Below are 21148 nucleotides of genomic sequence, written 5' to 3' on the forward strand. Positions count from 1 at the left end.
GCTACTCCTATATTTAAGTGTAAGGCATTGCGATAAGTGAAAAGTTTCTGGACTATCTTATAAGTCTTGCATGAGAGACAAAAATTTCTACTTCTTCGTTTGTGAGCAGTTCCAGATAAACGCCGAGATGAAAGACTGTCGTCCCAGTTACTTTCTCGTTAGAGGCTCCATGATTTCTAACAAAATGAAGCCCAATCATCTACGCTGACATTGAAGGTAAAGAAGGTCACCATTATCTGACCCAGTTACACTTTTTTCAAAAATTCCTAAAGGCCTAATAGTTTTGACTGTACTAATAAAATTTAGGAGTAAAGGTAATAATTCAATAGACTTAAGCAAAGAAGTACAAACCTTCAGCTTTTCAAGAAACTCTTGCTGACGAGATATGTCTGTCGCTAGAATCATTGACTGCATCCAACATTCTATCTTCACACTAGAGGATAACACAAATAAACATTCTACATTCTATCTTCACACTAGAGGATAACACAAATAAACATTCTACATTCTATCTTCACACTAGAGGATAACACAAATAAACGTTCTACATTCTATCTTCACATTAGAGGATAACACAAATAAACATTCTACATTCTAGCTTCACATTAGAGGATAACACAAATAAACATTCTACATTCTATCTTCACACTAGAGGATAACACAAGTAAACATGCAACATTCTATCTTCACACTAGAGGATAACACAAGTAAACATTCTACATTCTAGCTTCACATTAGAAGATAACACAAATAAACATTCTACATTCTATCTTCACACTAGAGGATAACACAAGTGAACATTCTACATTCTAGCTTCACATTAGAGAATAACATAAATAAATGTCTAACAATAAACCTAAATTGTAATATCAACATCTATTAAGATGGCCATTAAATGAGTTAAATACAATGTTTCGTATCTAAAGAATAATTATTAAAGGCATAACGGCTTTCACTTTAAAAACACACTACAAGTTTCAACGCCTTCTAATTATTTATTAGACTTTAAATAAAAGTACCGGTCATTCACACTTATCTTTGAAGCTACTTTCATGTTAAATATAACGGTTCAATAAGTCCAATAAACAAAAGCCTAAAATCATATCGTTATTTATTTTGGAAGGAGTTTAACATCAATTCAGCCTAATGTTATGATTGTACTTTGGAGATGTTAGTAGTTACTTTTTTATATAATATTTTATAAAATACTCAAGAGCGTAATTCAGTGAGTGTGTAATATGCATCCTAATAATAGCATCCAAACGTAGACGTTAAGTTACCATTTCTAAATAGTCTCACAAAATTTAAATCACACTTAAATCAAAACAAATAATGTTATAAATCCATATTGAAAAAATCTAAATAGCCTTGTTTCATTGAATTCTGGTTCAATAAACACACACACACATATATACAAATTGATATATTAGTTTCTGAAAAATCTTCATGAAGTTGTAAAGAAAACACGCAATACATTTATATATAGATCGATACGAACTGATACAATAATTTGTTTTTAATCTCTAATTTTTTTTCCAAGTTCACAGTGTTCTACTCTAAAATTTATCATTTAAATTCTGAACATAAAAGGACATCATGTGCTCGATAAAGGTTTCAGCTCTCTCCAAGCATCACACCCACAAGTGGTATGTGTTTCCTTAATTGTTCTAAAATGTTTCTCGGTGTTCCAGATTGTATAAGGAATTATATTCCAAAATAATACACAGAAAATATACAAGATAGTATACAATTTTTTTTTATATTGATCTTTAAACGTGCGATCCTTGGAGCTCATCTGACAATTTCTTGAAGCACTCAATTCGCATGACAATATAAATTACCACAATACTTTTATCCGTAAAACACAACTGATGACTCCAATATTTTATTTCGGGACACTTTTTAAGATTGCAAAAGATACAAGCTGTTGTAAGAAGTATTAAACAGCACTAAATGAAAACAAGGAGAAATAACAATGAGAGTACTGAAACGAACAACAGAAGTAGATTCTAAAGTTATTATGAAAAAGTGTTCGCCGCAAGAATCGAACTACAAATTCTAACGTTATAAGTCCTCAAGTTAATAACTGAACCATGGCGGGAAGATTAGTAACAGAACTTGTCTTACAATAACATTTAACAATATCTTGTTGAAATGATTATTTCATGCCGGGATTCTTAACACATATGGGTTTTGTTTGGGTTAATACATTTATCATATTTTCTTTTCTGATGTCAAAAATCTCCTAGTGAGTAAGAGGTAAGTTTACAGACTTATAACGTTAAATGAGTTTTTTGGGAGCTTTTGAGCGTAATTTGGTGATGGTAATAGTGATAAAATGCTTTCTTTAAAGTCGGTATGTGTGAGCATGTGGTTGAGAGAATGTTGTAAGACTTTTATTAAAATAAAGCACATACATGAAATTACCATTACCTCAGGGTAAAAACACTTGATAATTAACGATCACAATGTAGTGATGAAAAATACATTTCTTTCATGGTTGTTGAAGGTTGTATTGTTGTTGTTTTCTAGCACAGAGCTACACAATGGAATATCTGCACTATGTCCATCGCATGGAATCGAACCTCAAATTCTAGCTTGTAAGACCGCCGACCCACCTCTGGATAGGTTATACTGTAATTAATTATACTGTTTCGAATTTTGGTAATTATGTCACTGAAATTAGGCATACTTTTGTAATTACTTTAAAAAAATCAGTGTTCTCACAGTGGTATGTGCATTTATATTTTCCAGGTGGTCAGCGGTAAGTTTGTGGACTTATAACCTAAGATCCGGGATTCGATATCCCTCGGTGGGCAAGGCACAGATGGTCCATTGTGGACTTTGCGCTAAAAATACAACAACAACAGTGTTAACTATGATGCTGTTAAATGCTATTATAAATCTTTGTAGACAAATGAACGGGTTGATTTTAATTTTTAATAGGTATAAATTACAATGAAAATAATATGGACAAAAATAAATAAAACCTAGTCATAAGCAATCTCATCATCGTAAATGTAACCGCCAGGCAGCCTTATTAGCTGCATAATAAATACAAAATACAGATACACAAATGTAACGAACTGAAACAGACGAATTATCACAGTGTACAGACAGACCCTACTTACCAAACTTCCTTCTCTAGATGATCCAACAACCTTGATTCCCGGAGGCACGAGACCGCCATCCGCCAGTGGTGTGTTTCCAACACAGAAAAATTCTATTAAATGGTAAAGTTATAAATTCGTTAGCTACAAAAATAATATTTATTCTGTTACTATACCTAACTATATATCTCGAACAAATTGCAGATCTCTACGAATGGAGTAATCATAAGTTAAGGATGTATGTTCACATATAAAACTAAATTTTCAAACAAACAAAGTGGGTATAAAAATATTTTAATGGTGTTAATATATAAGAGTTAATAGCACTGCTTGCAAATGTCATTGGGATTGTCACTGTTTGTAAATGTTGTTGGGACTGTCACTGCTTGTAAATGTTGTTGGGACTGTCACTGTTTGTAAATGTTGTTGGAATTGTCGTTGGGACTGTCACTGCTTGTAAATGTTGTTGTGACTGTCACTGCTTGTAAATGTTGTTGGGACTGTCACTGTTTGTAAATGTTGTTGGGACTGTCACTGCTTGTAAATGTTGTTGGGACTGTCACTGTTTGTAAATGTTGTTGGGACTGTCACTGCTTGTAAATGTTGTTGGGATTGTCACTGCTTGTAAATGTTGTTGGGACTGTCACGCTTGTAAATGTTGTTGGGACTGTCACTGTTTGTAAATGTTGTTGGGACTCCCACTGTTTGTAAATGTTGTTGGGATTGTCACTGCTTGGAAGAAAGAAGAAGAAGATTTATACTGTCCATTAAGATGGAGCAGATTTTGTTTGTTTGTTTCATAATTTGGGCGCAAAACTACACAAAAAAGCTATCTGTGCATAACTAAATCTAATTTTGAACTTATAGACTAGGGGGTAGGAAACTAGTCAACAGCAACCACAGACAAATTTTAGGACACTCTGGACACAGAATATAATTTGACTGTCACTCTTATAATGTATCCACGGCTGCATTGTGCATATTCACAGTCGGAGCACGCTAACTACTAGCCACACTGGCCCAATATAATTGAGGAAATACTTTCTTTACGTTAATTAGGTTCAAGTGGCACAAGCTTAACACTAGAAATGGTGATTGTCAATGTTTTAAGCTGTACCACACTTACAAAAACTTAGAAACGACACAGTTCAAACACAGTAGCATACATTAACTGTATATATTAAATATTCTACATTCTATCGCTTGCGGGTTTAACGATAAACACAAAATAGTTTTGATTGAATCTAACTTTATACAGAATCGCTTGATGATTTAATTGATAATATGATAGTAGTACGTTAACTCTAACCTTGTACAACACCGCTAGGTGGTTGGAAGTGGCAATTAGGAAAGGTTGGTTGAAACCCGGATGGTCAAGATCATGACAGACTGCTGCTATGAGAGAGGCCATGGTTTCCAAGGAAGTCAAATGCTTCGAAATCTGTTCAAATAGTATTGAATTTCAAATATCAATTAGAGATGTTTCTTCTTGAAAAATAATTATTCCAACTTACACTTTACAGTGACAACGTTTTATGAGCTATACGTTTTTCAAAAATGGCAAACGAGACCAAAATAAAACTGTACACTTAAAATTTTTTGGAATTTAATGTATCCCAAAATTATTCCAATGTTTTAACTAGTGCTACCATCTATGTTGTATAAGATATTTCAAAGAGCCCAGCAACAAGGGTGATATTAATTCAAACTCCCGGAAACCACACTTTTATAAATTCGCTTGCCATTCGTCTTTCCAAGACGGATTATTCGATATATTCTTCCATTCTTCCATCTGAGATATATTTTTCCATCTGAGATATCTTCTTCCATTCTTTCATCTAAGATATATTCTTCCATCTGAGATATATTCTTCCATCTGAGATATCTTCTTCCATTCTTCAATCTGAGATATCTTCTTCCATTCTTCCATCTGAGATATCTTCTTCCATTCTTCCATTTGAGATATATTCTTCCATTTCTTATTCCAACTTTATGTGAATTAAAATTTCGATTTTCATTTGTTCTACCTTTGGACTATTATATTCGACCTAATCCTCCAATTGGTCTCCTGGGTTGAAGTTTTCAATCTCACCTTACATTCGTTTATTTGTGTTGGACTATTATATTCGACCTAATCTTCTAATTGGTCTCCTGGGTTGAAGTGTTCAATCTCACCTTACATTCGTTTATTTGTGTTGGACTATTATATTCGACCTAATCTTCTAATTGGTCTCCTGGGTTGAAGTTTTCAATCTCACCTTACATTCGTTTATTTGTGTTGGACTATTATATTCGACCTAATTCTCCAACTGGTCTCCTGGGTTGAAGTTTTCAATCTCACCTTACATTCGTTTATTTGTGTTGAATTATTCATTTTCCTCTACATTGGTCTTTCTGCGACTTAGTCTTGTTTTTTTTATTTTTACATCTACTTTTTTTACACTTAATTTCAATCGCATCTTCTGCTCATTCTTCAGGAAAGATATTGTCACTCTCGTCTTTAATTCTTCTTCCTGAGTTTTTGACATTCGTGCTTGCTTCCCATTTTAGGCTACTAAATTGTAGTTTTCAATCATGCATATCCTTTGTCATCCTATATTGTAACCTTCAATCCCAACTTCAGATTTTTCCTTTAGAATATAGCATTCAATCTATATTTCCATTCGTCGCTCTGGAATGTAATCCATACTCTTGTTTACCGTTCCTCCACTTCTACCGTAGTTTTCAATTTTATTTAACGCTTATTATCCAGCAATAGAATGTTATATTTGTCATTTTTAAATGTTTTTTGAATTTTCAATGTTGTCTTCTCTTTCTGTTGGATTATTGCTTTCATTCCTACCTTCTACTCTTCAATCCGGTCTTTTGTTCATTTGTTCGGAACACTTTAACTCTGCCGCTTTTTTTTTTATCCATTCTTCGTCTTCAATTTCGCTTCTCGCAATTTATTAATTGTTTGTAATCTTCAATTTTGTCTTCCTCTTATTGTGCTGAATTATATTTTTAACTCATCCTCCCATTCCTCTTCTTCTATTCGCATTGTTTTACTGTTGTTGTTGTTGTTTGTTATCAAGCACACAACTACACAAAGGGCTATCTGTGCTCTACCCACCGCGGATATTGAAATCCGGTTTCTAGCTGTGTAGGTCCGCAGACAAACGCTGTGCCACTGGGAGTGTGTGTGTGTTTCACTGCAATCCCAAAGTTGATCAGCAATAATAGTAACCATCTGCTTAGTCCAAACTTTATGTCATTTCTACCAGTCCTTCTGTGGACATATTTCCACAAAATCTATTATTGAGCTTGGTTGAGGAGTTATTCTGTATAGCAGTAAGAAGAAAACTAATCACACGTTAGACACAAGTTTACTTCTAACTGTCATATTACAATAATGGATTTGATCAAAAGCAAACATTCAAATTGTTTACTTTTCATCATGATTGGTTTTCATATACTTTATTTCTAACTGAGTATATCTCAGATTCAACGATATTTGATACCTTGTACTTGTCAGTGAAGAACAATCATCGCTGCAATACACATCTTTCACTGTTAGCAATTTAATATACCACTGACTTTATCTTCGGAAGATTGAATTAATCTCCGAGCATAAATTAGGAGTGTACGATACTTACAGTTTTCTCCTGGAGAAAACAATGTAACGCTTGAGTGACGTCAGCTGCATGAACTGCATTATGATACGGGTTGTCCCTATGGTAACCATTTTCCACTAAAGCTGAAGAGGATGAAAGAGGAAGTATTATTCCGTCACAATCAAATACCTCAAACTTCAAAAAGCATCATTTTTACCTTTCTATTGCAACAACTCTCAAATTTCATAGATGAAATAAAAACTACATTAATAATGTAAAGTATGATTGTGTAATAAGACATCGCAGAAAAATACCACTATGTATCATAAATGAAATCCTAACTTTTCCAATTTTCCATGATTTTTTATTTAATCAATAAACTGTTTATTCTTATTATATATTTATTTTAGCGCAAAGCTATATAGTGGATTATCTAGGCTCTGTTACCAAGGGAAATCGAACTCGACATTAGCGTTGTGAGTTTGCACAATTAACGCTGATCCATCAGGGGACAAACTAATAATTACACAATGTGATATAAAATGTAACATCCTAACTCTTTTGGAGACTATTTTTATACAATGTAGTTAAAAGACATAGTTAAATTACGTATGATCGTTATGGGAAAGTTCTTGATGTGACTAAGACAAAATGATGTTTTATGATTATATATATATATGTGTGTGTGTTAAAGAGTTCTATTCTTTTTCACCAGAGGTGAAACTGAAAACAGAATCTGTGACGTAGAGGCCTAATGCTTTCTTTGATTGGACTGCAGTTTCGCCTATTCAAGACTCATCAGCACAACTTGGTCAGCAAACCAAAGAAATACACTCAGGCCTCTTATAATAGTGAAATGTATATAATACCTATGGTGTTTTGGATCTGTTTTACTTATTTAAAAAATAAGAACTTGGTAACTGGTTATGAAGTTGAGCCTTTCCTTGCAAAGCTTGACAAAGGAAGCCAGCTCTCTTTCCAGAAGATGCAAGAAATTACTATGAAACTTTGAAACATGCAGATATATCTGTTGTTCTTCGGAATCGGTGGAGTACTTTGTTGGAAAATGCAAGCCATTCATTGCAAAGAATGCACCTTGGGCTATTACAATGAATTACAATGAATAGTTAAAGTAAAATGGGCTCAAAATCCCATAGATAAATAATGTTTTAATTTGTCGTTAAAAATCTTTCATTTTGTGATCTATTGCATCGGATATAATAGATAAAAAATATACTGTAAATGGTAGTTGTAGAACATAAAATTTTAGAGAACACAAGGTATCTTTTATTCTGAAAACATAATTATATTTGAGCATTTTTAATCTAGATTAGAACATTCCAGGAAACATTTCGTATTTGCAGTGATTTCTTAACATAACTTAAGCATTTACGTAACCACTGGCAAGGAAATGCATATTTAAAGGTAAGTATATTTCAAAAGGGGTTTTTTTTTAGAAAAGTGTTTTCCAAAAGTGGGCTCTTCGCACTAAAACTTGTACGTCGTGAATCTGCGAAAGCACTGTATCTGAGGACGGTTACTGAAATGTAATGTAGCATATTGAGTAAATGATTTCTGAGTACAGGGTTTCATTTCCTTGGTTATTTCGTACAGAGGAACTTTTATTTTTCGCAATGAATTTTTTAAATGTTTTCATACATGCGAGTATGTCGGTGCGCATATAGTTTTAACAATACATAGTTGATTACGAAATGTAGCCAATTTACCGTCGCTCTGGTTACACATTTTTCTGGGTCACCCCTACGGTGCCACGTGCGCTTACTCATAAGAATGATTGCCGTAGTGAACATGAATACAGTGTGTAAATATTAGAAGCTATCTTATCCATTAACGAATCTTGTAATACCTCGAGAATATTTCCTCTCTGTTTTTACTTGTGGGGTAAAAAACAGTGACGTGATGGTTCATGCACTCCGAGAGAAAGGACACTATTGTGTTTTGTATATAGTAAATACGCTCTCTCCTTTATATTCAGATTGACTTTAGACCTTCCTTAGATCATCTGGTGTGAGCTCTCGCCAATTTAGAGACCAGTGCTGGCTGTAAGTATAGTGCACTCTACTTCTGTTAGAATTTAATAACTTATTGGTTTCACTTTGTGCATCTCATCTCTTTCTTCAACTCCGTCAATAAATAAGTTTAATTTTTAGTTCAAGTAAATAATAGTGACGTGTGATTTATTTTCACTAGATTTCAGGGGACCAATTTTCAAGACTACTATAGAGATTTTCATTTAGTGGTTTCACGTGTAGAGATGACTGTTTATCGCCCCTTCAGTTTCAGTTTTAATTCTTTTTTTCCTTTCCTATAGTTCCGTGATGTTAACTAAGATCTTTGATGCTGAAGTTTCTTAAAAATTCCTGTGTTTTTTATTTGAGAATTCTAGAGCCGGTGTTATAGTATATGTCATGTTGTTCGAGTTTGTGTGAAGGGTTATTTTCGTTAGATATTTATTTGCTACAAAGTTTGACAAGCCGAGCTGGTAAATCGTGAAATTTGGTAGTTGTTGTAAATTATTAAAGCTGATTGGGAGGTGTGTATCTGTTATGTCCATTATTATGAAAACTTGAATTATGTTAAAACGTGTCACTTTTGAGTCGTTTAATTGGAGGCGGGGGTTGGGGGCACATCTGTTTTCGCTTCGCTATTCGGTCCTGTAATATTTGATAGTTTATCTCCTATGCTGGTTTAGAAGTTAATGATCATGTCGTTTTTGTTTGACGTTGACAAAATGTTATCTTTCATAATTGTTTATTAAAACTGTACACCTGATGTGAATTCATTCAATTTCCCTCGTTCACTTGTCGCAGAAAAACGTTTCTTCCAATCAGGACTACATCCTTTAGTATGCTAATGCTTGTTGTTCTTGATTAATTAATTAAGTATTATTTAACTTTTTTTATATAATTACCCATTGATACATAGAAATATAAAACGCATTAAGTATTATTTAACTTTTTTATATAATTACCCATTGATACACAGAAATATAAAACGCATTAAGTATTATTTAACTTTTTTATATAATTACCCATTGTTGTTGTTGTTTAAACGGGTAGCAGATACTTCAACATGGCGATGACACTTTTTGATTTTAGTTTGTTTTGAATTTCGCGCAAATCTCCACGAGAAATATCTGCGCTAGTCGTTCCTAATTTAGTGGGGAAAGGCTAGAGGAAAGTGAGCTAGTCATCACCTCTTCTACCAACTAATAGTGGGATTAATCGTCATATTATAAAGCCCTACGACTGAAAGGGCGAGCATGTTTGATGGGACGGAGATTCGAACCCGCGACTTTCAGATTGCGAGTCTAACCAGCCGGCTATGATTGTTTATTTGTTTATTTGGTTTATAGTAAAGACTAATTGTTTATTTGGAAGATGGTGTGATGAAGATACATTAGAAACGGTGATCCATGCTCTAGATAGTTTTAAATGAAAATATACATTTCATTGTAAAATATGCAGATAAAAAATCAACTGTTTTGAATAACTTTGTTTGCATTACTTGAGATAATAAGGTTGAAACTGGTGTACCTTACAAATCCTTATGCACATGCCTACTTTGATTTTTCCGGGAATTATCAAAGTCATACCACGACTAATCTATAATACCTCGTTCCTCGACTCAATGAATTGAAAAATTTCATTTTCAATAGAAATTACATCCAGAGGGCGTTATAGATAGTGCAACAGATTAAGTTAAAATTCTGTATACTGACGAGGTATAAGAAGTTTAGTGCGCTGGAATTCTACGGGAATATTGAAAAATCGTGGAATGGAAAAATTATATGATTTCCGACCTCAAATAACCTTAAAAATTTTAGATTGAAAATGTAAAAACATATCTCGATGTTTTTTAACGCAAGTGCGAAAGATTTAGAGCGTTTATTTGCAAATTACATTAATTTGAAAGCAACTTATGAAAATTATATACATTTTATTTACAATTTAAGAGTAGCGTCGTTGATTTTTAATACCAAAAATGCATTTACTTACTGATTTGTGTCCTGAAACGAATAAAAAATTTTAGACTATACATTAATTTAACGTACATCTCATGGAAGAATCGTAGTAGTACTGAATCCACTTAGGTGTTTTAAACGTTTTGATGAATATATTATTTATAAATTTGAATAAATAAAATAACATTTTGCACTGTTTTAACACTGGGAATCGACACTTTTGGGGCATTTTTATTACATAAATTTATATACACTCTATATATACCTGGATACTATTTTTCAATCATTTTTTATATGATTAACACAGTCATTGTTTCTATATTTTACGATTTTTTTTAAATTCTTAACCCACTTTTAATATAATTTATTTTTAACGTTTTCAATTGGGATAACCTTTTATATTTTACTGACAGGCCCGGCATGGCCAGGTGGTTAGGGCGCTCGATTCGCAAGCTGAGGGTCGCGGGTTCGAATCCCCGTCACACCAAACACGCTCACCCTTTCAGCCGTGGGGGCGTTATAATGTGACGGTCAATCCCACTATTCGTTGGTAAAAGAGTAGCCCAAAAGTTGGCGGTGGGTGGTGATGACTAACTGTCTTCCCTCAAGTCTTACACTGCTAAATTAGGGACGGCGAGAGCAGATATCCCTCTTGTAGCTTTGCGCGAAATCCATAACGAACAAACAATTCTACTGACGGGAACTTTTTTTAAATATGTATTTTTGACAATTTTCTTTCAAGTTGCAAATTGCTTGAAATTTCATAATAATCTAAGTCTGTTTACTATTGACCAATCGCGGCCCACTGATTAGCGTATAGGTTTGTTTGTTTGTTTGGAATTAAGCACAAAGCTACACAATGGGCTATCTGTGGTCTGCCAACCACGGGTATCGAAACCCGGTTTCTAGTATTGTAGGTCCGCAGACATACCGCTGTGGGGGGGGGCTAGCGTATGGGAATTTGGAGCTGAAGTTACGCCCTTTGTGCCAAAAAAAGAGAAAGAAATCGCGCTCCACTTTAGGGCTGCGGTTGTATATAAGAGTGTCGGTCAAATCTCACTATTTAATTCAACAAGATGGCGGTAGGTGGGGTTTACTAGTCTATTACTTCAAAATTAGGAAAAAACTTTTTTTAAATAAAAGTGAAACCCAGTAGTCATTTTCTGCATTATTTTGTTCAGCTCAAGTTTTAGTCTTCTTTTATTGTAGAGATATTCTTCAATCGCTTCAATTTATTTCATTTCTTCCGTTCGCGATTTTAAACTCCTGTCACATGATACTATCTCAAGACTAGAAAGTTTTGCCTTTTGTTTTATTTTTATTTAATTTAAATAAAATGCGAATATAAAGCTCTCTGCACGTCTGCAACACAGCATGACATACGAACTTCAAAAGTAAAAAATAAAAATATTTGTTACTCTTAATTTTGGTTTTATTTACTGTTGAAACAGAGCACTTACGGGAACCCTGCGGAAGTACATCTAGTTTCTAGTAACGTCAGAAGTGTTAAAAAATGCAAGTAACGCAGGCAGATAAAATACAAAGTTACTTACTAAAACAGTGAAGGATTTTCAGTGCATCCAGTCGGAACTCTTTAATGAAACCATATTCGTGGAAAAGGTGGAGCAATAGAACAGAAACGGAGCGCCCTCCTGTGGCCACATCTAACGAAAAAACACTAAAATTCCACTTCCAACAAGCAGCCAGCAGATACTGAAATATTAAAATCGTTACAAATTCAGTTTTGAGCGTTCTTTCTATGGTATTCAACATTGGAAATGTAAGCTCCAGTCTATGTTTATTTTCTTTTAAAATTGACTAGAAAAATATATATATGCCTTGATGTGTCATCTAATGTCTGCCATTATTACAATAAATAAAAATGTCTACCAGCTACAATTTTTCAGTTACCAATGTGTTATATTTCCTACCTTGCACAACGTTTGACATATCTGTTGTGTTATAGCTATTAAATATACAAAAGTTAGCATGTACCTCTACTGTGTGCCATACGACGCCAGTTTTTCAATGAAGGAATGAAAGATAACACTTCTTTACGATTCAAAGGCAAAATTTTCCATGACATTTACTATTTGAATGTATTGAATAGTGAACGTATAAGAAGAAATCCTACTGTATCGAATTCTTAATAGTTTTGTTGACGTAAATGCACAAGACAGGTAATAGGGTTATAAGGTTTTTATTTATTTCTATCAAGATTTCTTGAACCTACGTGTTCATTTATTGCCACCAGGTGCCCACATTCACAAAAAATATACTGTGACTGATACCAATTTCGCCTTAATTCAAGCTTGTGGGTTGATTTATCAAGATAGGTTTTACTTGTTATCTCTTCGGTTCAGTTAAAACGGAAAAGTGATTATTTTCCCGAAATTGTTTTCTAGCGTTTAATAAAATAAATATGATTCCAATAATATGGTTGGCTTGATACTTTCTTATTATAAGCAGAACATTATATCTTTAATCCCTCTAAAAGATATTTTAATTCACTGGCTCCCATAGGCTTATCCAGAGGAAACATTCCCATAATTTACCAATTCAGCCTGAACCCTAAACAGTGTAACACATCTCGTACTCTGAACTCTAAACAATGTGACTTATTGGGTATCCCTTGAACCCAGAACAGTGTAACTCATCTCGAACCCATAAACTTTTAGATTTAATACATAGACTAACTTTCGTAAATCTTGACTACTAATGAAAAAGTAACATAAGTAACACATCTCGTACTCTGAACTCTAAACAATGTGACTTATTGGGTATCCCTTGAACCCAAAACAGTGTAACTCATCTCGAACCCATAAACTTTTAGATTTTATACATAGACTAACTTTCGTAAGTCTTGACTACTATTGAAAAAGTAACATAACTTTCGCACGTAATTTCGTATTGATGTTTTTAAGAGAGATTTTTTTTTGTTTTTTTAATTTCGCGCAAAGCTACATGAGAGCTATCTGCGCTAGCCATCCCTAATTTAGCAGTGTAAGACTAGAGGGAAGGCAGCTAGTCGTCACCACCCACCGCCAACTCTTGGGCTACTATTTTACCAACGAATAGTGGGATTGACCGTCACGTTATAACGCCCCCACGGCAGAAAGGGTGAGCATGTTTGGTGGGACGGGCATTCGAGCCCGCGACCCGCAGATTGCAAGTCGAGCGCCCTAACCACCTGGCCATGCCGGGCCATTTAAGAGAGAATGAAAAATGTCTCAATTGGGCTTACGTCATCAAGCAAGCATAAAGGAATTTGAAAGAAAAATATGGGACGAACAGATTGAATCGGATTTAAAAGAAAAAGGGGCAGAATGATTTTTACTAATGTTAAAAAAAGACAACTCAGTAAGAAATTATTATTATTTCAACTGTTTTTTATGTTTATTTTCGTTACAAGTAACGCCCTTTGTTTGTAAAATTTTATGCAATTTTGTTTTAAGGAAAACGAAGAAACTTTACTAACTGGAAAACAAACTGATTACAAACACGGAAGGACGGATGTTTCACTAGTTTTTTTTCGTAAGTGAGCTAGACTGTTTCCGAACACAATTAAAATATTAGTGGAACGTTTCTCGTTTTTTGTTGTTGTTTTTTTCAGTGTAGATCAATGTTATACACCTTTTTTTTCATCGGAGTAAACGACTATATACTGAACTGTAAATTAACTATCCAATAGCTTGACCGATTTGTTTACGATTCACTTATTTTTGTATTTTTCTCCTCTTTCCTAAACAACAACAAAAAAAAGTATTCTTATAATCAGAGTGATTAGATACATCTACATACATTTAAACGTTACCATTAGTAATCACAAAACAGTTAAACAAACTTTTACACAACAAAGACGCCTGCTTTCTGTTAAAAAAAAAAGATATATATATATCCGGATGATATTAGAGAATTAATAATATTGCATGAAGCAAACAACTGTTTTTTTTTTGTATGTGTAAGTCTTTCTTTAATGTTAGGTTCATTATCAGTATTGGTTAAAATATTTAATATATATATATATATATTATATTTATTTATTTATGGGAATTATTTTGCATTGTTAGCTTAATATATGGGTTTAAGACTTATATAAATCTCCTAAGATGACGGAACTTCTGGGTATATTATAGAGATAGCGATTGAAATTATTTGATAACAATAAATATGTCAACTAATGAATACATTTTAATCATTATTAGTCTTTGTTATACGACACTACGTATTCCTAGTTAGACCCGTAGATTAGATTAATTACGTTATTTACTGTGTTAACTTTACTTGTGATTTCTGATAAAACTTAATATTAATTGATTCTTCGAATTGTAACGATTTGGATAACTTATCTAGGGGTATTATTCTCTTTGCTATGTTATCTGAAAATCATTTAGGTTAAACAAAGGTTTGTTCATACTTGGATGTTTTTCAGTTCACACTCGGATGTTTTTTAGTACTCACTTTGGTTTAGCTCGTTTAGAGAACAATGTGAACAACTCGGTTTGTTTCGCTTGAAAAACATCAGTGTTAACATTGGAAGGTTTCGGTGAGTGTTGACAAATCACGGAATAAATTCGGCACATTTGTACACAAGGCAAGAAGTCTGAACAACTAGCACATTCATCAAAGCAAACGAACTAAAATGAGACCGTTTGAAAAGAACCCAGTGTGAATACTGCCTGATGCTTTACATAACAAAGACAGACTCTGAAATGAACACACGGACAAGTTTGATTTGAACTCAAAATGGCAGATTAGCCCAAACGCACTTGGTACTATTCACAATGAACCAGATCTTCTGGGGCTGTTTTGGGCAGGGCTGCCATACCTGTCATGTTATCCGCAGCTTTAGGCAAAATCCACCGGATGTTCCAGTTCACAGAGTTTAAACTCGTAAGTGATTCTCTTGTCGTAGAGTATGAATAATGAAAATCCTACTATCAGAGCACTGCAGCCTCGCTGCTTTATGGATATGGGTGTTTAATAAAACATGTTGAAATTAGAACTTTTCACAAAGTTCAGTAGCTACTATAGTTAAAATGGAAACACTTCAAAAGGACACTTAAGTCAAACACTAAACACTTGCAAATTACAAAAAGGGCTCATGGTAGTGTTACGTTGAAACCCCATATTCGTGGTCTCTAATAGATGTTAAGAAATATCAGTGATTTTGAAATAATCTGCATGTTTTATTCTACTTATGGAAGAACTTTAAACACGATAGTTCAAGAAACAGCTAATGAAATTTTATACGGGCTTAGAGATCTTGAAATATTGTTTTGTTTATTGTTTATAGTTAAGCGCAAAGCTACACAAAGGGCTATCTGTGCTCTACCCACCACGGCTATCGAAACCCGGTTTCTAGGGTTGTAAATTGCGCAGACATGCCGCTGTGTCCCTGGGGGGGGGGCATCTTGAAATAATGGAATAGAACTTAGAAGAGGGAGACTGCTCTCAGACCAATACGTAATATGAGTGTTTTGTGATTTAGTCCTCAGGGCTGCTTTAAAATATCCTACTGCTGGTTTCAGCATTCCAGTCCTCCCCAGGACAAGTGAAATGATTGGTCTACTATAATAAATGGAATGAACCATTAGTTATTGACGAATAGATCAAATAAACTAACATACCGATGCGACAGCATCATTAAAAGTTGTTATATCTTGTAATTATTGTAATATTAATTTTCAGGTTTATTTTGTAACTGAATCATAATTAATGAAAGTTTTGTTGAAAGCACTTTAAAGTCAGAATAAACTAAGAAAATGTTTTGTAATAACACTGTGCTTATCTTACATCAAACACACCTGAATAACTCCACCATTGGCACTGTCCACAACATCAAGATGTTGAACTTCTGGTTTTGTCACACAACAATGAGTCCGATGTCTTTGGAGTGTACGAAACGTTCTTAGCGCTAGATGGCGCTGTTGTCCATTCAATGTCAATGCTTATGAAAGAAGATATATAGATAACAACACTTGAGAGAAAATTTTGTATCAAATAAACTCCAAGTTGTATTTTATTTTCACATGACGTTGGTTGTAATTATGTAAGAAAAATAAATGTTCAGCCGATATTTCTGAATTATTTTACGTAGATGAGCTGTGCCACTTATTAGAGCGTATTAGTTTATTGGCGATATATTAGAGTGGCGTGTGCTAAACATCTAATTTCTATGAACATTATAACGTGAGACACACAAAACTAATAAAGTAATAACAACCTTTGGGTTTAAAATAATCAGATCAAGTCAATGGTTTATAAAATTTCGCTTATCTGACTTTGCAATAAATATATTTTTTGTTTGTATTTTTTGGTTCATTTGTCGTTAAGAGCAAAGCTACGCAATGGGCTATCAGTGATGATTCTACTATAGGAAACGAACCCCGAATTTTAGCGTTATAGGCCATCAAGCTTACCGCTGATCAACTGCGGAAATCTGATGACCTGTCCGAAAACTAATGACGAAAGAACGGTGTTTTTAAAGACACCATTTTAACACTAAATTTTATCTATACTTTGGTGATGATTAAGAAATAAAGTCTAATTAAGTTTCAGTAATATTTATTTCAAAAATATTCAGAGTCAACTTCCCTTAGAGTTAAATTCGAAGCGTCATTAACGTCAGTACCACTTAAATTTATGATGAAATGTAGTGCTTTGAATAAATCGTATACCTTTGTTTCGACCATCAGTTTGGTTGAAAAGGGAATTTTTCTTGATATTAAAAATATGTATTCATAACTATGATATAGTGTAATACCATCCCATATTAATTCAAGATAAAAATCAATTTTAAAAAGACAGCAACGGAAAAATTTAATGTTCCTTTTAACAACACCAATTTCAATAACGTACTTTAATGAAGACACCGCTGGATCTGTCTTGAATGACACTGAAGGTTTTTAATAATACGTGCTGCAGTGGCACTTTAAAAAGAAAACTTTGTTAAAAATCAGTTCCATTTATTCAGTCGTAAGTGTATTCTATTGCTTTATGAAAAATAATATCATGTCATTAAGTTCTAAAGAATAATGGTAATAAATCTAGGAGGATCCAATATGGAGTTTTTTATAATTCAAACATTACAAAAGTAGAGTATTTCATAATGATTATAGCTTTAATAGCTAGAATGGCAAACGTAGTGATTTCTAACTAATGCAATACATAAATTCAAATAATAATATCGTTTCAGTGTGATATTAAATCTATTTTTAGTTCTAGCTTGACGACAAACCTTTCTTTTAATATTTCTGTATGATTTTCTTCAAAAGTGTGGGTTTGTATGTTTTCCAGTTATCTCAAAGGACACCAAGATTCCAATTGGATAAAATGAGATTTGGTTAGTGGATGTATGTTTTTAATTAAGGAAGTTCCGGATTTGTTCCAGGTTTTCAAACAGTCAGTTCACAATATTCTAATTACGAAAAAATAATAACATTAACTATTAAGCGAGAAGTTTATGATACAAACAAAAGTTTAGAAAAAACAAACAGATTTAACGGTAACAATATATTGGAGTGTAAGATAAAACGTGCGGCAGACATGTTTAATAATATTGTTAAGAAAACAAATTATAAAGAAAGGCTTAAATATAAGTATAAACCCTGAATCTTAAAAACTAATAATCAGATAAAAACAGTGAAAAATCTGTAATTGATTCAATTAATTACAAAAAAAGGAGAAGTTGATGTTATTATTTAGTGTTGGGTGACCATTGAAAATGGAGAGGCTTTATTTAATAGTGTTAGTAATCTATTGTTCCGGGGTCGAGAATTTTAAAGTTTTCAAGAAGTATGGAGTGGTTATTCTTCTCACTATACAATCAGATACAAGACTCGGTTAGTTTATATCTCCTTATAGATGAAATTCACATGTGCTCGTGTGCACGTATTTGTAGATGGCGTGCTGTTTTACCAATTTAGGTAGCTTTATAGCTACCAAAAGTGTATTTATAAACGATAAACGAGCGCATAGAGATGGGTAGTGTCTTGGTTTTAAACAAACTGTTAATTATAAATGTTGACTTCAATACTAAATGTAGCTTAATTTTTCTTGATTATTTTTTGCATTCGGGATTTAAGATTAAAATTATTTACCCATGAAAAAACAAATTCGCAAAAGAATTGCGAATATTTCGAGACTGTCTCTGGCTTCTTGGTAGATTCTATTCTATTTGTTAAAATTGTTGGTGTGATAAGGTGTACGAAATTAAGAGAATAGTTATCCCTTTTTAATATGTTATCACTTTTTGAAATTTCAGAGTGAAGATAAAAGTAGTCAGAACATATATTATACACTCTTCTTAGGAGACTGACAACAAGGTTACCATTGAAGACGTCTGGTGTGAAAATGTCGAAACTAGTGTATAAGCAAGTAAATATTTTCTTTTGGTAAACAGACTTGGCAAATAGATAGTTTTGTTTTTTTTTGCATGGCCGTCTCAAAAAGCTAAGATACTTTGCTTGCTTCTATCTCACATGTAAACTTTATATATGAATATTGCGAGTTTAGGTATTCTAAAAACTTTTCTAGCTCTTAAAAATCCCTAGGGAACTAGATAAAGAATGAAGTATTTAAAAGTATTTTAACATAAAAATGCGATACCCTATAACCCGAGCGCTTTCGATAGGTGGACCTTTCTTCTTCAGGGGCAAACTGAAGAAGAAAGTGCTCGGGATATAGGGTATGGTATCTTTGTGTTAAATTGATTTCTTGAACCTACATGTTTTCCCAACATCGTGTATGAAAATATAATAGGCCTGATACTAATGTCAAGTATACTAATGACAAGCTTAATTCTGTTCTAAAAACTTCTTAGCATGATAAGTTTTGTTAAAAAGTAGAAAAGTATCATCAACGAATATTTTATATAATACTGTTTTGTAATAGATGAGCATTTACCAAGTCATTGACGTTCATAATGACCGAGACAAATATTCCAAAGTGTCAGACTTGTTGGGGATCCCATCGCCATCCATTCTATCTGGTTATAAAGTTGACCATTAAAAACGAAGTGATTGTCCTCGAGGGCCATTATAAGTTGTTCGGAATTTTTGTCACTAAAAGCTAGAGCGCAGAGTAACTTTGGTTGGGATTAACTGTTTAATAGTTATTTGGATTGCTTCCTCAAGTGAGCTGTTAGTGAATGAGGAGAGAATATCAAAAATGGTCATAACGAATTAGCTTGAACACAACCAGGCTGTTAAGCTTAACAAATTAATTTTGTTGCGAAAATTTAGTGACATAAATCCTGACAATTTCATCTTTAATTTTAGTAAACTTAAGTGTGAAATGTAAAAATGTTATACCAATTCGGCATTGTCAGCTCATATACGCACCCTCATCTTCCATTGGCACAGCGGTATGTCTGCGGGCTTACAACGCTAGAATCCGGGTTTCGATATCAGGCCAGATAAAAGTCTATGTGTTAACAGATTTGATTATATCTCCAAAATGGAAGACGCTTTAAACAACAGAACAAAGTTTAAACCTCTCTATAATGATTGGCTTAAGCCTACTCTCAAGCGTAAGAAAAAGCTTCAACGGAGTTTAATATATTCCATAAATTGTAAACTCATCTCTGACACCACTTTTGCGTAACTTTATCCTTCAGGTTCCCGCCCTGGTTTCATGTATGGCTTATCGAAAATACACAAAAATAATTCACCCTTCACAGCTATTCTAGCTACTCTCTGTTCCAACACCTACACGCTCACTAACTAAGAACGAATCCACTGATAAAGACTCTTTTTCCTTTGCTCAAGACATTTCCTAATGCAAACCAATTTGTTATGGCCAGCTTTGATATTCAGTTCTTATTCACTAACATTCCAGTTGAGGAAACAATTAAAATAATTATTAAACAGTTAATCCCAACCAAAGTTGCCCTGCACTCTAGCTTTAACTGACAAAAATTCGAACAGCTTCTTAAATTAGTCCTCCAGGACAATCACTTCTTTTCTAAGATCAGGTAAACAGAGAGGCGATGGGATCACCCCTTGGCCTAACACTTGCAAATATTTTTCTCTTATTATGAACGTCTGTAGCTGGATAAATGTCCCCTCTATTATAAAACAGATCACACACACAGAAGATACGTTGATGGTGTTTTTCTACTTTTTCACAACACTGATCACGACAAGAAATTTCTAGAATACCTAAGCTTGCAACATCCTTATATACATACTTTACATACGAGACGGAAGAAGACAATAACTTGGATTTTTAGATGTCCAAGAAAACAAAACAAGCAGTCTCCTTGCTACTTCTTTTCACCGTAATAAAACAATTACTAATTTATATATTCGACTCGTCAGTTTCATACAAGACTCCTTCAAACGTAACCTTGTTTTAAACCTCCTAAACATAGCGTATAATATATGTTTTGTCTACTTCTGTCTTGTTTGTTTGTTTGTTTTTGAATTTCGCGCAAAGCTACATGAGGGCTATCTGCG

The 21148-nt window shown here is 33.5% G+C and overlaps 1 protein-coding gene across 1 annotated transcript in view; it reads right to left on the reverse strand.

The window, feature by feature from the left end:
* The window catches only part of LOC106460273 (cAMP-specific 3',5'-cyclic phosphodiesterase 7B-like), a 107700-nt gene that overhangs the window by 10903 nt on the left and 75649 nt on the right, over positions 1–21148 (reverse strand). The window contains exons 4-9 of the mRNA XM_022387492.1: positions 16496–16638; positions 12242–12401; positions 6746–6846; positions 4420–4551; positions 3132–3223; positions 352–433 (exon numbers count right to left, since the gene is read on the reverse strand). Of these exons, the coding sequence (XP_022243200.1) occupies positions 352–433; positions 3132–3223; positions 4420–4551; positions 6746–6846; positions 12242–12401; positions 16496–16638 (710 nt within the window). The remainder of the gene's footprint in view (positions 1–351; positions 434–3131; positions 3224–4419; positions 4552–6745; positions 6847–12241; positions 12402–16495; positions 16639–21148) is intronic.

This window comes from Limulus polyphemus, unplaced genomic scaffold (genome assembly GCF_000517525.1).
Source record: "Limulus polyphemus unplaced genomic scaffold, Limulus_polyphemus-2.1.2 Scaffold33, whole genome shotgun sequence".
Taxonomy (NCBI): domain Eukaryota; kingdom Metazoa; phylum Arthropoda; class Merostomata; order Xiphosura; family Limulidae; genus Limulus; species Limulus polyphemus.